Source organism: Megachile rotundata, chromosome 4 (genome assembly GCF_050947335.1).
Source record: "Megachile rotundata isolate GNS110a chromosome 4, iyMegRotu1, whole genome shotgun sequence".
NCBI classification, from domain to species: Eukaryota; Metazoa; Arthropoda; class Insecta; order Hymenoptera; family Megachilidae; genus Megachile; species Megachile rotundata.
Genome location: NC_134986.1, coordinates 12,767,401 through 12,783,736, shown reverse-complemented (window position 1 = coordinate 12,783,736; position 16,336 = coordinate 12,767,401). Strand labels below are relative to the sequence as shown.

Sequence of the window (16,336 nt, the reverse complement as noted above, 5' to 3'; positions counted from 1 at the left end):
CAAAGGTACCGCCACAGCGAAATGCCGCATTGCTCTCCGCCAATTATCCAGCTGGCACAAACTTCTCTCTTTCTTAGCCGATTCCCTTCCATTTCGTTCTTTCTTTCGTTATCTCCTCTTTCCCTTCGAATTCCCGTTGCCCTTCGATTTATTTGTCAAGGGAGCACGTGCTACCTCTCGTTTAAACGCGATCCTTAAAAATATCCTCGTTTAGATTCATCAACGACTTCCGCGAGCCAAACAAATTCGTGCATACCAATCTTTCGGGGACATTAGGTGGTGTTAAAGCTCTGAGATATCGATACAAATTTTAGACATTTTAGACACAACTTATAAAACCTTCATTTTCAAATTTTTATACCAGGACTATTTTATATTTTCTTGCAAGTCTTTGTCAGACTTACATTTCGAAATTAGTTATGCTGTGATTCAGAAGATTTCCCTTTGTAAAAATGGGGTTTGAAGCTTCGTTTGTGAATTATTAAGGAAAAACACGGACCAAGCAGAGCGCGAGGGTTACGCATGCACGAGAGTGGCAGCTTTGGATAACGCGTATTTATCCAACGCGTGGTAATCCAACGCGTAGTAATGCAACGCGTGGTAATGCAACGGGTGGTAATTCTACGCGTAGTAACCCAACGCGAAGTAATACAACGCGTAGTAATACAGCGTGTGGATATCCAACGCGTAGTAATCCAGCGCGTGGATATTCAACGCGTAGTAATCCAACGCGTAATAATGCAACGCGTGGTAATTCTAAGCGTAGGTATCTAACGCGTGGTAATCTAACGCGTAGTAATTCAGCGTGTGGATATCTAACGCGTAGTAATTCAGCGCGTGGATATTCAACGCGTATTAGTCCAACGCATAGTAATGTAACGCGTGGTAATTCTAAGCGTAGGAATCTAATGCGTGGTAGTCCTACGCGTAGTAATCCAACGCATAGTAATACAGAGTGTGGATATCCAACGTGTAGTAATCTAACGCGTGCATATTCAACGCGTAGTAATCCAACACGTAATAATGCAACGCGTGGTAATTCTAAGCGTAGGTATCTAACGCGTGGTAATCTAACGCGTAGTAATTCAGCGTGTGGATATCTAACGCGTAGTAATTCAGCGCGTGGATATCTAACGCGTAGTAATTCAGCGCGTGGATATTCAACGCGTGGTAATTCTAAGCGTAGGAATCTAATGCCTGGTAGTCGTACGCGTAGGAATCTAACGCGTGGTAATCTAACATGTAGTTAACCAACGCGTAGTAATCCAACGCGTAATAATCCAACGCGTAATAATCCTCGCGCTCTGATTGGTCCGTGCTTTTCCTTAATAATTCAAAAACGAAGCTTCGAATCCCATTTTTGCAAAGGGAAATCTTATTCTGAATCACGTCAGTCAATAATGAAATATCGCGCGAACGGAACCGGTATGTTAAATCTATCCTCGCTATTCACGTTATCGTATCCTGTTAGCGCACAAAACAATGAGAACTAGCATGATTACCACACGGTTTTTTATCTTTATATCTATCGTAGCCTTGCCACCGAGCCCACGTGAATCTATGGAACTTGTTACCTCGATGACTAAAATGTCAGTCATTTATGAACCGATTTAATATCGCACTCATAAACTCACGTACGTCCTCCTTCTTTTTTCTTTGTTCGGTTATTAAGTTCCGTGAGTATGGTATGCGTTTTACGAGCAAAAAATTTACTGTGCAGTCTATGCAACCAGATCGGATCGTTAAACGATGCTGAAAAGAATTATTTTCTTATATAAGACTTGCTAACGTTGAACATTAAAATTTTCAATGCGTGGGTCGTTTTAGAGGTCATAAAGGATAATTAGTACAGTTTCGATTTTTGTAGGTACAAAATTTAATTTCAAACGTTTTTAGTAATATTTGTTTTTACTCATTCCACTGGTAATTTTAATAATGATTTATTTATACAAGAAATTTTGAAAAGAGGTTGCAAGCTTTTATATTATTAAAGCAGACATTTGCAATGATCATTCGAAATATTCTTTTTCTTATGGAATTTATAAAAGTCTGATAAATAATTTTCATTTGAAGAAAATTTTCTATTTTTAATTGAAGTCTCAAAAGATTTTTGTATGCTGCTAATAAAACGTTTATTTATATTTTTCTCACAATTGCACAATTTCCAAATTAACAATTTTTTTTTGCCCAAGTTTATCGATCCTTTCAATACAACCTAAATACATCTTGCCACATATTTATCACGTGTATCCGATACGAACAGGAGATAAAAATGAAATTATACCACATACACTGTAACTGGTTATGCCAAGATCCTCGAACTCGACCTATAAAATTCGTAACCGTATATTCGCAGAATCCGCGTAAACGCGGAATAACGTTAATCGGATGTTGGCAAAATATTTTAGATTCTCCTACGTCGAACAAGTCGGTATCTCCTCGTAAAAAGAATCGCGCAAGATATCGCAACGGGTCAACGACTCAATTATACCCGCGACTCTTTGCCCGATAAAATCTCGCATTTCGGTACTTCGAGATTTAGCGACTTCATTTAAGAACGGATAAGGATCCTCTCGTTAATCGATGATTTTTATCTTGAGCAAGTTTCTTCCTCAACCCTTTACCGCGGACGGAGAACATAGGGTGTCCGATAATATAAGCATACGTAACAAGCAAGAGTTTTTGGTTCTCTTTCTCAGGAAATTGAATTTGAAATTTGAAAATTGAATTCTTAACAAAATTTGTAGAATTTGTTTGTGACAAATAAATGATACTTTTAACAATTTCTACTTTAATTTAATAATTAACAAACATAATAAATTGACCAAACAATAAAGTATTTTTGATATTGCTGAAGTACAATGTCGATACAAAGTGCTACCTTAATAAGAATTAGAAAGGACGTGAGCAAATAAATCAGACATCAAGCAAGTACATAAGTAAGTAAATAAGTCAGTAAGTAGATACATAAAGTTAATTAATAAGATAATATGACTGATGTCTAAAAATGAAAAAATGATAAAAATGTTCGCATAGCACATAAATTGAAATTGAATGCAAAAAAGTAGCTCATATAAAAGAGAAGCGTGACACAAGACCTGTATGTCCAATATTATTGTATAACGAATGTGTTGAAGTAACAAATGTCTTAAAATAACTGTCTTTTATATTTTGATTAAACATTCGAGTTTACTCGTTGAATAAGAAATGTTCAAGTTTACTTGTTAAATAAAAAATGTTCAAGTTTACTCGTTAAATAAAAAATGTTCAAGTTTACTCGTTGAATAAGAAATGTTCAAGTTTACTCGTTGAATAAGAAATGTTCAAGTTTACTTGTTAAATAAAAAACGTTCAAGTTTACTCGTTGAATAAGAAATGTTCAAGTTTACTTGTTGTATAAAAAATATTCAAGTTTACTCGTTGTAGAAATTGTGGCTGTTTAGGAACTGAATTAGGGAAAATGTTACCTGTATATCCGGTGGCACAGGTGCAGACGTACTCGCGCAACGATTTCAGATTACAAGTGGCACCATTCAAGCACGGCGATGAGTCGCATGCATTTTCGATCGGTATCTCGCACAGGCTTGCAGTGAATCCGACGAGGCAGGAACAAGTGAACGACGGTGTTCCACCCCCGACGCTTTCCTTCACCCTGCACGAACCACCGTTCTGACAACGTGGACCCGTGTGACAGGGGTTCAAGTGCTGACAATACTCCCCCACGTATTTCGACGTGCAGCTGCAACAAACAGAAATTCAACGCATTAGCAGAGTCGCATGAATTAAACATTCAAACTGAGTCTTAATGGTTTAGATTCCTTTTAACCCTCTTATGAATTTAACACTAGAAAGTTTAATGGCTACTTTTAAATTGAAGCAAAATATGAATTAGGGTAAACTACCTAATACAAGAATTCATCGTAAAGGATTCATCTTAAAGTCTTTCTTTACAAAAATTCTTTACAAAATTTTTTATAAAAAAATCATTAGAAAAATGTCTTAATAACCTATGCAATTTATAATAAGAAATCTAAGGTCCTTCATTTTAACACGTTCTGTAAATCTAATATTAAACATCATGATAGTAAAAGAACGATAAAGATGTTAATCCTTGAACTGCAGGTACTTGTACTTTTTTAAATAATATTTAATTTAACCTTAACTAATTTCAATCTACTATTATTACTGAAGTGATATTCTAGTTAAAAAAATTTTTTTTTGTATTTATTTTTAGTGGTACAGAAACCACAGTTAATTTAATAATATCAAAAATATTACCATGTTTCTGGCTACAATTTTAGTATGTCATTTATTAGCAACCCCAGTTAAAGAGTTAAAAATTGAAACCAAAAAGGGCTTGAAACAAAAAAGAGTTATTTTAAGAGACATCTCCAACTCGTTAAATTTCTACAACACAAAACAGTATACTGCTTGTAAATTCTTGCTCTATCTGGGCGGTCTCCAACGGACCTTTAATGCGTTCTTGCGAAATAGAACGATGATCGCGTTGCGGTCAAGGCTTCCACGAAAGGTCCGGAAAACGGAAGACCTCGATCCTTTGTGGCGGTTTGCTAACACGTGTTATTACATTCTCTTCGAGCGTACATCTAAAAATGGCGTATCTCATGGAATTACGAGAAACCGGACCATTTTTCGGGGCACGTCTAGGTTTCGAAACGGTCCATTCAAGGAAACGCTTCACCCTTGCGAATTGCACCTTTCTCTCGAGCTTCTAATTAAACCGCTTCTTTAGTATCTCGTAATCGCCTGTTTCCGTCCGCTTCGAGTAACTGTCCGAGTGGAGTGTCCTATAAAATGTTATAAAATCTTGCGAAGGAAACCGCAAAATGAGAGCTGCGAGGTCGCTGACCGGTGCTTTGAAATGATAGAAGCTGAAGAAAACTTTCTGATGCTTTCTAATCGGTTGCCAATAACACACCCTTTGCTTTTGAAGAAATGAGAAAGTTCAATGCGTTTGAAATCGATGGTATAGTATTCTCTATGCAAGTGTAAGTGATGGTAAAGGAAATGATACGATATTGAACTACTTTGGATTAAAGTTTAATATCTGCTTACTGTGAGGAGAAGAACAGTGTATTACGTTGAGAGGGTCAAACTTTTTTATTAGTGATACCAGAGTGCAAGAAAGGTTATGATCACTGTAAGGATAAAAATTTCAAGGTTTCTTCCTTGAAATTCTTAAATTTTCACCTTCCCAAATCCCTAAACTCTCAAATTTCCAAATTCCTAAATTTTCACCTTCTCAAATCCTTAAATTCTCAAATTTCCAAATTTTTAAATTTTCGCCTTCTGAAATCCTTAAATTTTCAAATTTCCAAATTCCCAAATTTCCACTTTCCCAAATCCCCAAACACTCAAATTTCCACCTTCTCTAATCCCTAAACACTCAAATTTCCAAATTCCTAAATTTCCACCTTCCCAAATCCATAACCTCTCAAATTTCCAAATTCCTAAATTTCCACCTTCCCAACTCCTTAACCTTTCAAATTCCCAAATTCCCAAATTTCCACTTTCCCAAATCCCTAAACTCTCAAATCCCCAAATTCCCAAATTTCCACCTTCTCAAATCCCCAAGCACTCAAATTCCCAAATTCCTAAATTTCCACCTTCCTAAATCCCTAAACTCTCAAATCCCCAAATTCCCAAATTTCCATCTTCTCAAATCCCCAAGCACTCAAATTCCCAAATTCCCAAATTTCCACTTTCCCAAATCCCTAAACTCTCAAATCCCCAAATTCCCAAATTTCCACCTTCTCAAATCCCCAAGCACTCAAATTCCCAAATTCCTAAATTTCCACCTTCCCAAATCCCTAAACACTCAAATTCCCAAATTCTCAAATTTGCACCTTCTCAAATCCCCAATCCCCCAAATTTCCATATTCCTAAATTTCCACCTTTCCAAATCTCCAACCACTCAAATCCCCAAATTCCCAAATTTCCACCTTCCCATATCCCCAAACACTCAAATTCCCAAATTCTCAAATTCCTACCTCCCCAAATCCCCAATTTCTCAAATTTCTAAATTCTGTACCTGCATCTTTCACTACCTCAGCATACAAGTGAAATCCCCTTTCATCAACTAAAGACATAAAATTCCCGGAAAATCTCATCTACCATGTCTCATCTACCCCACAGTTTCCCATTTCCACACAAGACACCATGAATCGGAATAAAAATCCGACAACGATGGCCGCGGCCGCAACGAGCTAAAGACAAGAACGTATCGGCGTCCATTGTCGAAGGCACAGCTGGTTTCCGAGTTACTTTACGCAGCTCCATTCCGGCTTCTTCTTCTTCTTCTTCTTCGGGCAAGGATATCGCGGTGCACATGCGAGCGCATAGAAAGCTGCAGCCGGTATCTCTATAAACGGAAGCGACGATTCCACGGCCATTATTTGCCGGCAGCGAGTTTCTTCTCGACTACCGGTGTCCGGCCCGCGTTGAGCACCATTGGCTGGATTTATTGACTTCTATCTGTGAATATTCCCTTCTAAGCAAACCAGGGACGTAACGAGCACCACGTGGTGCCACAGAGTGTCGCGTGGAGTACATGTACCTCCTGCGAGGATACATTATTTCGGAAGGCGTATTGTCAGGAGTCGTTCAGCTTTCTGGTACACGTGTTCTTCGTGATAGGTTTCTTATTATTTGATTGTGGGAATTAGTCTTACTCTGGGGGAAATTAGTCTTGTATTATGGGGATTAGTGACATTTGAGAGTAAAAGTAAGGAAAGGAATTATTGTCATTCTTGTATCTTATTGTATGCACTTGGAGGACATGGAGGACGTCCATGTGTGATCTTGGAGAGCGAGATACGTAGATTCGAAGTCTTGAGATCCGCAAATTACCAAAAGCATAAATTTACAAATTCCCAAATTACCAAATTTTCGCGTCCTCAAATCTCTAAATTTGCAAGTCCCCAAATCTCCAAATCTCCAATTTTCCAAAAATCAAACCTACCACTTTTCCGAGTCCAATATTTAATTAAAAATAAACGGAAGGTTATTTCAGTTAACGACATAATAAAACGGCACTTTATGTAACATCTCGAATGTTTCTGTGCTATTCTGTTAACCAGTATAGTCGTCCCGCTATGATACCGTGTCAAGTACACTGTAATTACAGCAACGCGTCCATGTTGCACCATGAAGCGCGGTGATATTATTAACGAATGTGGCAAATAAAATGATTGTACTCTAAGTTATTACAATATACATGTACTGATCACAAGAATTCTGAAATATTATCAATCCTTTGTCCCCATTATACAGAACTCGATTAACATACAAAACCAGTTTTCAGTAATTTCTCATCAAACACCGATCACCCGTTGAATCATTAAGTCAATTATTAAACATCTCCTCCAGTCGATTATTAAACATCACATTATGTCTTAATTAAGCCACCTAGTTTGCTAATAACGATTATTAAATTTCTCGATTAAATAGGTTAATAAAAGACTTAATCATGTAAGCAGGTTAATGGAACCGTACATTCCGTACAAGAAAATGATCAGCAAAAATCAAGGACCACCAAGGTACAACGAAGGACCAACAAGGGTTACAAGCAACTACGCTACTGCAGTTGGTTCGCGTGTATTCATCAGCACACGCGAATATGATTGCATCAAAGAGTGGTGTGTATGCGCAGCATGTATCAATCAGAGGCTTCACGGACAGTAAAGTTCCGTCCAGTAGCGTCATCATTCTGCTTTGTTGGCTGGCCAGGATCAACATTGTTTAAAAGAAGACGAAACGAAAGCCACTTTATGGCTGACCATTTTCTCTGGTAATGGGCGGCCACGAGGCGGCTCCAAGACACGCTTCAACATTTATTCCGCTCCGCGTGCGTGCACGTAACGCGTATCAATCGCGATCTACGAGGCCCGAATGCTCCTTAAGTTTTATCTTATCGAAATCATGCTGGTAGATCTGATGAGGTTTATTAAATGTCGAAGCAATTTTAACGGAGCCTTCGATGACTTTGAACTTTACAGTAAGAGATTCTGACATCACCACGTGATTCTGAATAAGATTTCCCTTTGCAAAAATGGGATTTGAAGCTTCGTTTTTTAATTATTAAGGAAAAACACTTATTATTAATAATAGGATTATTCTATTATTCCATAGTAAAGTTGTGGCATATCTCTACTGTTTCGTCGCGAATATTTTCCTTTGAGAGTTGTAAAGATGTCTCCCCGCCACATTCTTTAGAAAAGATACAACGAAGTCCTTTTCGTACTTGTCGAATTGCCAGCTTCTATGACTTTATTGCCTCGTCGTAAACTCTTTGGAAAAGAAGTTGCCGATCATGTTCTTTTTGTCTGAAGTATCCTGTTTGGGGTGTTTGAAATAGTAATAGAATATTGTCTTATCGCGGTCTGTACAGAAAAAGCGACTCAACTTTATAGCCTGTCGTTCGGGATAAATGGTTCTCATAATGTTATGATCATTTGGGAATTTCGGAGTTTATTGTCTTGGAAGTTTGGCTGTTTTGAAGTTTTTCATTTTAGGAATTTGAGAACTTGAAGATCTAAAAATTTGATGATTGGAAAAAGAATTTATAAAAATGTGTGTATTTAACCAATTTAACACTCGAACACTTAAAAAACATTCAATTCTGAGAATATAGAAGGTACGAAAATTGACTAATGTAAAATAATCCATCATCCCATAAATTCTCCAAACAAACAGACTTAAACCATGTAACATCTCAAAAACAGCAAGTCGACTGCAACAGTGCCATGTCGAACACGATCACGCACATACGCTTGTAAACATGTAGCAATCTTTTTGCAGCGTGTACATACGCGCCTCTCGTTGATTTTTGCGTAAACCTCGAAGGTAAAATCGTCTATCGAGTGCTATTGAACGTGTCCCCGGCATAATTCACCGCACTCTTTGTTCGCGAACGACAGCGATACATCGCGTCGGTTCGTCACATTCCGGGCGAATGTTTACAGACCGATCATCCAGAGTCCTGGCAACGATCCTGCGGCAAAATACAAGTCGTCCTTTGGCGAGATTTTCTTGCCCGCCGCATACAATCGATTCTTACAGACTGCACCGCGTCTCGCCACATATAGAAACTCGAACAGGAGAATCCAGCTAGAAACGAGCTGGAAGAACACCTGGATGTGCTCGCCATCCTTTACGGTCGAGATATATTTTTTCGCGGCTTTCAGGGGCATAAAGGCGTTCGCAAGGAAGTGATTACGGATTTTTAGCGTAGATTGACTCTTAAGGAGTTGTAGATATACTTCGATCGAAAGTAGATTATTGGAAATTTTTGCCAAGTATATAGAGAGACCACAATAAATTTTAATAGCAGTAATTTGACAAAAATTACGGTATTTTCTGAAATAATGAATGTGACATTTATTTTCTTTGGAGAATTATTTTCCTTCTAGAGAAGACACGTTTTGATTTATCTGTGCAATTATTTAACTACTTGTTTTTTGAACAATATTTTATGGTAAAACATATGCTATTTCAGGGTATCTGGACTTATACGAAATTATTGTTCATTTGTTTGTAATATTATACAGGGTGTCTTACGACTAGTGTAGATCCTTGAAATGGGGAGTAGCTGATGTGATACTGAACAATATTTCCTGAGTAATAGAAATTCAGGATCTTCACAGGGGAATTTCATAAGCTATCGAAAGTCGCGCAATTTCAATCATCGTTTGTTATTGTCAGTGATGAGCACGGTTAGGCTCGAAGTTTGATAAATCGATCGGCATACACACGATCGAGATCTCGAATCGACGATGCACATCGAGTGCCAGGCGTATTTGCAGAGCTGCATTCGCAGACCCTCGTATCGAATCGCATTTCGATGCAAATTGCTCGCAACTAATTCCATCATAGCATGGGTCTTTCTCGCATCGTTGTTCATTCTGTTTCTTCTCCGTAAAAAAAGATTAGATGAAATAAGCTGGGAAATATTCGTCTGGAGAAGTATTTGATCAATCATAAAATGTTCACATCATGTTTCAATTTGATATTTGTAATTATGAAGTTATACAAATTATCAAATAAGTTACATAAATTATGAAAATTAAGATAATAAAAGTACATACCACACATAGTGTTATATATGCTTAAAAGATATAAAAAGCAAGAGATAAATTATGAATGTAAAATGATGATCAGTAATTGTTAAAATGATGTATCAGGGTATTCAAAGAGAAAAATAAGCAAAAATTCTAACAAGTTATGAGGATGATTTAAATTATGGAAACGAGCAGAGCACCAAAGGAGAAAAATAAAGTAAACCAGCTAGAAAATTATATTTGCAATTCAATAAAAACGAGCAGAACACCCAGAGGAGAAAAATAGAGTAAACAAGCTTGGAAATTATATTTGCAATTCAATGAAAACGAGCACATCCATTAATAATAAACCGAAAATTACAGTTTTATTCGTAATAAATGTTAATCTCATTCCCGGATGATTTCTTGAAAAATTACGACACATTAGATCGCGCAACTCGTTAAGGTTTTTATCGCGCTAATTTAAAAGAGACGGATACAATTTCGTGGCGTTCCTCTACGCAAAATGGTCCCAAAGCCACACGCATAGTGAATGTGTTTCGTTTCACGAAGCAGCTCCCTTAATGTCGCTAGTTAATTGCGACAGTGTTCGGTTACAAAGTTAGTTAACGTTTAAATGTTCTAAACCTGGCGTTTAGGGTTTCACTGAGCCTTATTACATCCGAACGTTGCTCGTTAGAATACTAACTAATCGCGATGCTCGTAAATGTACGAAATGTACGAAATATTTCATGGGACACGAAATATGATATCCTATAAATCGAAACAAATATGGTGCATGAATGGGAATATTTCTTTTCAAAAATTAAAGAGTATAATTGTTTAAAAATATCGTTATTCATTTTTAGAATGACATTCAGGGACACTTAACGAAATTTTCATTAAAGAAATTTCAACATTTTTATATTTTCTTTTTCATGGAGGAAGATGATACTTTAAAAATGCATTATAAACTGCACAAATATTTTATTTGAATAAATTGTATAAAAACTAGACATCGTCTAAACTTTTGGTACTTCAAGTTATTTTAATGTATGAAACTGTTCCATTAAATAATTATTAATTCCCAAAGACTTAAAAGCTATATTAAAGAAAATTTTAAGGCATCTACATATACAGGGTGTCACAAATAGTGTAGGTCCCTGAAATGTAGCTGATGTGATTCTGAATAAGATTTCCCTTTGCAAAAATGGGGTTTGAAGCTTCGTTTTTGAATTAATAAGGAAAAACATGGACCAAACAGAGCGCGAGGATTACGCATGCGTAAACGCGAGAGCAGCAGCTTCGGATAACGGGTAGTTATCCAACGCGAGGTAATTCAACGCGTAGTAATGCAACGCGTGGTAATGCAGCGCGTGGTAATCCTACGCGTAGTTATCCAACGCGTAGTAATACAACGCGTAGTAATACAGCGTGTGGATATCCAACGCGTAATAATCTAACGCGTGCATATTCAACGCGTAGTAATCCAACGCGTAATAATGCAACGCATGGTAATTCTAAGCGTAGGAATTCTAAGCGTGGTAATCTAACGCGTAGTAATCCAGCGAGTGGATATCTAACGCGTAGTAATCCAGCGCGTGGATATTCAACGCGTATTAGTCCAACGCGTAGTAATGTAACGTGTGGTAATTCTAAGCGTAGGAATCTAATGCGTGGTAATCTAACGCGTAGTTAACCAACGCGTAATAATCCAACGAAGCTTCTTAAAAATTTTCTCTTAACACGAAGACAGTAGCTCCCACTTAACTACCGTATATTGTATACCTACAACCCTTTTGACAAAAGTAGGTGTTAAGGCGTTAGACCCGCTAATTCATAACTCAAATAAACCTTCATGGGTTGTTCAACCGATTCATTTTTAGGATCTAATGCGTTATGATATCCCATAGGCAGGTTCTAACTGGTCGGTAAAATATGAACCTGGAAAATCCTCTGGACAAATACAAAGATTCAACTAAAGACGACAGGTGCCTATATGTATGTATAGTGGAGAGAATAGAGAATGACACGTAACGAATATCGATGAAAGATTTCATAATTAACGATAGAATTTTTGCGACTTTCGCGAAACGAGACAATTAAGACGATGTCTATGAATCATCTCGTTACGTGGGAGTGCAAACTGTGCGCCGGTTCCATGTCAATTTCTCTTCCTAGTTCGTCGCTTCTCGTTCACACGATAAATTGGACGGAAAACACTGTTCACAGATATTTTGTTCATTACCGTTCGTGAGGGATCATGTGTCGGATAGAAGAAACAATTTGTTGATGAATAATTTGGGGAGGGTGTTTGGGAAGATGGAGTGGGATTTTGGGAGAGGAGGGATCCGGATGGTGGACATTTAGAAGTTTGGGAATTTGGGGATTTGAGAATTTGGGGATTTGAGAATTCGGTGATTTAGACATTTGCAAACTTGAGAATTTGGGGGTTTTAAAATTTAGAGAATTAAGAATTTAGAAATTTGAGAATTTGGCGAATTGAGAATTCGATGATCTAGGAATTTGGAAATTTGAGAATTTGGGGATTTGAGAATTTGGGGATTTGAGAATTTGAGAATTTGAGAATTTGAGAATTTAGAAATTTGGAAATTTAAGAATTTGGAGATTTGAGTATTCGGTGATCTAGGAATTTGCAAGCTTGAGAATTTGGAAATTTGAGAATTTGAGAATTTAGAAATTTGGAAATTTAAGAATTTGGAGATTTGAGTATTCGGTGATCTAGGAATTTGCAAGCTTGAGAATTTGGAAATTTGAGAATTTGAAAACTTGAGAATTTTCAAACTTAAGAATTTGAATACTTGAGAATTTAGAATGTTTGAAATTTGTCACACTTCAGTTCAAATTTGAGACAATTTAATGATATCAAGCTTAGGAGATTTGAACATTTTTTAATTATGAAATTAAGAATGCACGACGACTAATTAACATACCGCAATAATGATTACTTGCATAAAAATTTCATTACACCGCTGAAAGTACATAAGAGTTGAGCTCGCAACCAATTAATAAGACACGTTCGACCAACCGAGGGCTTCGGAAAGGGGTCTCAGGAAAAAGATCGATATCCGCGATTTTTGCGAATTTATCGCGATGCATCGCCCGGAAATTAACGGATACCTTGCCGAAATTGCCTCGTAAATCGACAATACTCCTCCTGCCTTTCTTCTTACGGGACATGACGAATGGCCTCAAGATTTCTGAGGTACGCTATCTAAACGAGCATCTGAAATTGTGCGAAGTGTTAAGGACAAGCTTCTGCTGATCGTTCGATGTTTAATTAGATAAAAATACTGGTCAAAATCTTGAAAACTCCGGAAATAATACATAAACTTTTACGACCTTTAATCAAATTTGATACAATTTTTGCTTACTTTAAGAAGAAAAATTATTTCCTAATAAATTAATTTATTTCACATGTCAGATGGAATTTAGATTTCATGTCTAGTTTGAGAAGTGTATTATATGTTCAAAATCTTTGTTGAATACTCCTTTAGAAAAATAGCGGAATACAACGTGAGTACGATAAAATGGTGACCACCTAAATACTTAGTTGCATTTCTCAGACTTAGTAGCACTATAGTGAAATTTGATGAATAAAGTTCGACCGGTGGATCACAAGTTCGATAAAATCGTCCAGTCCCCTAGAGGCAGGGAGAAATAAGGGACAGGGAAGGGGTAAAAAAGGAAAATACAAAATGGACTACCGTCATCCCTCGCCGATAATGCGCGGCACTTAGCGCTAAAATGGCAGCCTCCGGTGTCATTACGAATCGTCCACTTAGCCGGTAATAACATCGCCAGTCACAGACGAACGGAAAACGAAGCGCGAGCAAAACGAGCACTGCCATCGCAAATTGAGGATCTTGCGGAGAGAAAGATCCTGTTGCCGATTGTTTCTCGACAATTTCGCGACGATTTCTGAAATTGTGATCGCCAATCGTCCGAAACCTCGATTCTGCAATTTTCTTCCACCTATAATAACGCGCCATTTTTCCAATGACTTCTGCTTTAAGCAATTAAACCTTCTTAGAAACTCCACCGATAGGTTCAAAGGATCAAATAGGTTCTTCATCGAGGTGTCACACTTTATTATATTATTTTGATATATTTTGTTAGTGAACATTTTTTAATGTTTGGACATGTTGAATATTTGGTGAATGAAGTTTAAATGCAATTAAATTATTATAATTATTGAAAGAGTTTACAGAATATTATACGAAATAATTTTTGCTTCATGCATTTTTTTCTGTGAGCAATAGTAGCCAAGTTATTCTGGTGACCACATTTAAGTGCTTCACCCTGCACAGGCTAATCCTCAACAATTTTGACAAGCAAAATATTCCTAATTTTATCACATACATCTCATTTGCATTGTATGTACTATACATCTACTATATGTACATTAATGAAAGTCGAATTTTTTTCTAGCTTCAAGAGAATGTTAGACGACAGCGAAGACAATAGTTCCAATCAGAAAATCCCTATCTCCCGCACACAGTCATTATCCAAAGAGTTCCGCGTTCGAAAAGAAAATGGCGGCAAAATGACGACGCTGAAGATTAATATAAGAAACGAGGGAGAACAAACAATGGTAACGACGTCTCTGTCCCTTGACCGTCTGGATTTGGGACCGGAACCATCAAATTTGAGCGCGTTCGGCCGCAGCGAATTCCCCGACTTCTTTTGGCACGAGCTCGAATTACTTGAAGGCCGGCAGAAAAAAGTGGAAGAGCGCAAGAACGCAGAGGCGGGATCCCGAAGAGGAGGTCGACGAAAAGGAAGGAACGCGATGGAACGACGAGGAAACGAACAGAGAGAAAGAGGTAAAGGCAGCTGTTATTGCTGGCTCTTAGGCCAGCAACGCTTGGTCGCTCGCATTAACCACTCGTCCGCTCTGGATATCGATGCTTCTTCCCTTTTTTTATCGCCGCACCACGAAAGTTTTTCCAACCACTATGGCCAATTGCGTTCCTTGTCCGAACCATTCTTGGCCATTTCGGTGAAACCGCGACAATTTTTCGGCACCGCTGTCGATCACGAGAGGTAGCGATAACGCGGTCGAATTTATGTGACCGGTCGTGTCTGGTGAATCGATTCGACCTTCCTCGAAATCGTACAGACCTGCTCAGTGGGCTGTGACATTTTTTTGGTGATGAGGATTCACATTGTTAGGTGGAGTTTGGTGGATGGTTTCGTCATCAGTCATTTGGAGACATGGAGACTTTGGTATGTGGTCATTTAGAAATTTAGAAATTTAGGTATTTGATCATTTAGAAGTTTTGAAGTTCAGGTATTTGGTCATTTAGAAGTTTTGAAATTTAGTCATTTGCTCACTTAGGAATTTGGAGATTTAGGCATTTGGCCATTTAAAACTTTGGAGATTTGGGTATTTGATCATTTACAAATTTAAAAATTTAGATATTTAATCATTTAGAACTTTGAGGATGTCGGAATTTGTTCATCTACAAACTTGAAGATGTGGATATTTGATCATTCAGAACTTTTTAGATTTAGATACTTGCTCATTTTGAAACTTGGAGAGGAACACTTGGTTTAAAAATCTTGAAAAGGTATTTGATCATTCAGAAATCAATTTAAGTATTTACTTACTTAAAAATCACGAAACAAGAAACCTGACTCAAACATTTGAGAATATTCAAAATCTAAACGTTCAAGAATTAGGAAACTTTTAAATATGATTTCTACTACTTGTCCAAATAATCTTAATATAAGCAAGAATGATTGACACAAAATCCAGCAGCAGAGTTGTAAATCCACGTACGCGTAAGCGCAAAGCACGGATAATCAAGATGTCGCAATTAGTCGGACTCTGAACGACGTGTGAAAATGCGTTCACTCGCAGCGGTTGATTTTCAGCTTTCGATTCTTGGTCATGAAGCAATCGGCCAGTTGTTTACGAGATTAAATCGGTGGACAGGTTCTCGGTTAACTCGATGCGTAACTGAAATTGCAAAACCTTACTTACGAACCGGTCACTTATTTAATATGCAAATGAATAAATTACACTGGGTCATAAATTAACGTTCGAACGACGTATCGAAATCAACGTTATACCGTGAAAATCCTGCCTCTGTATCGACAGGCTACAATCATGTACCCGATGTCCAGATTTCAACCCTTTTATTATGCGACGTATGGCTGTAGAATTACCAATCTTAATTTCAAATTACACGAAACGAGGGTTGCATACTTCTTCTAAATATACCAAATGTCTGCAATTTGCAAACATCTGC

General features: G+C 37.5%; 1 protein-coding gene across 2 annotated transcripts in view; it reads right to left on the bottom strand.

Moving 5' to 3' along the window:
- Window positions 1-16,336, bottom strand: part of N (neurogenic locus Notch protein) — a 282,796-nt gene that overhangs the window by 172,442 nt on the left and 94,018 nt on the right. For both annotated transcript variants that reach the window (XM_012289665.2, XM_076531387.1), the window contains exon 3: window positions 3,468-3,739. In XM_012289665.2, coding sequence (XP_012145055.1) covers window positions 3,468-3,739 — 272 coding nt within the window. The remainder of the gene's footprint in view (window positions 1-3,467; window positions 3,740-16,336) is intronic.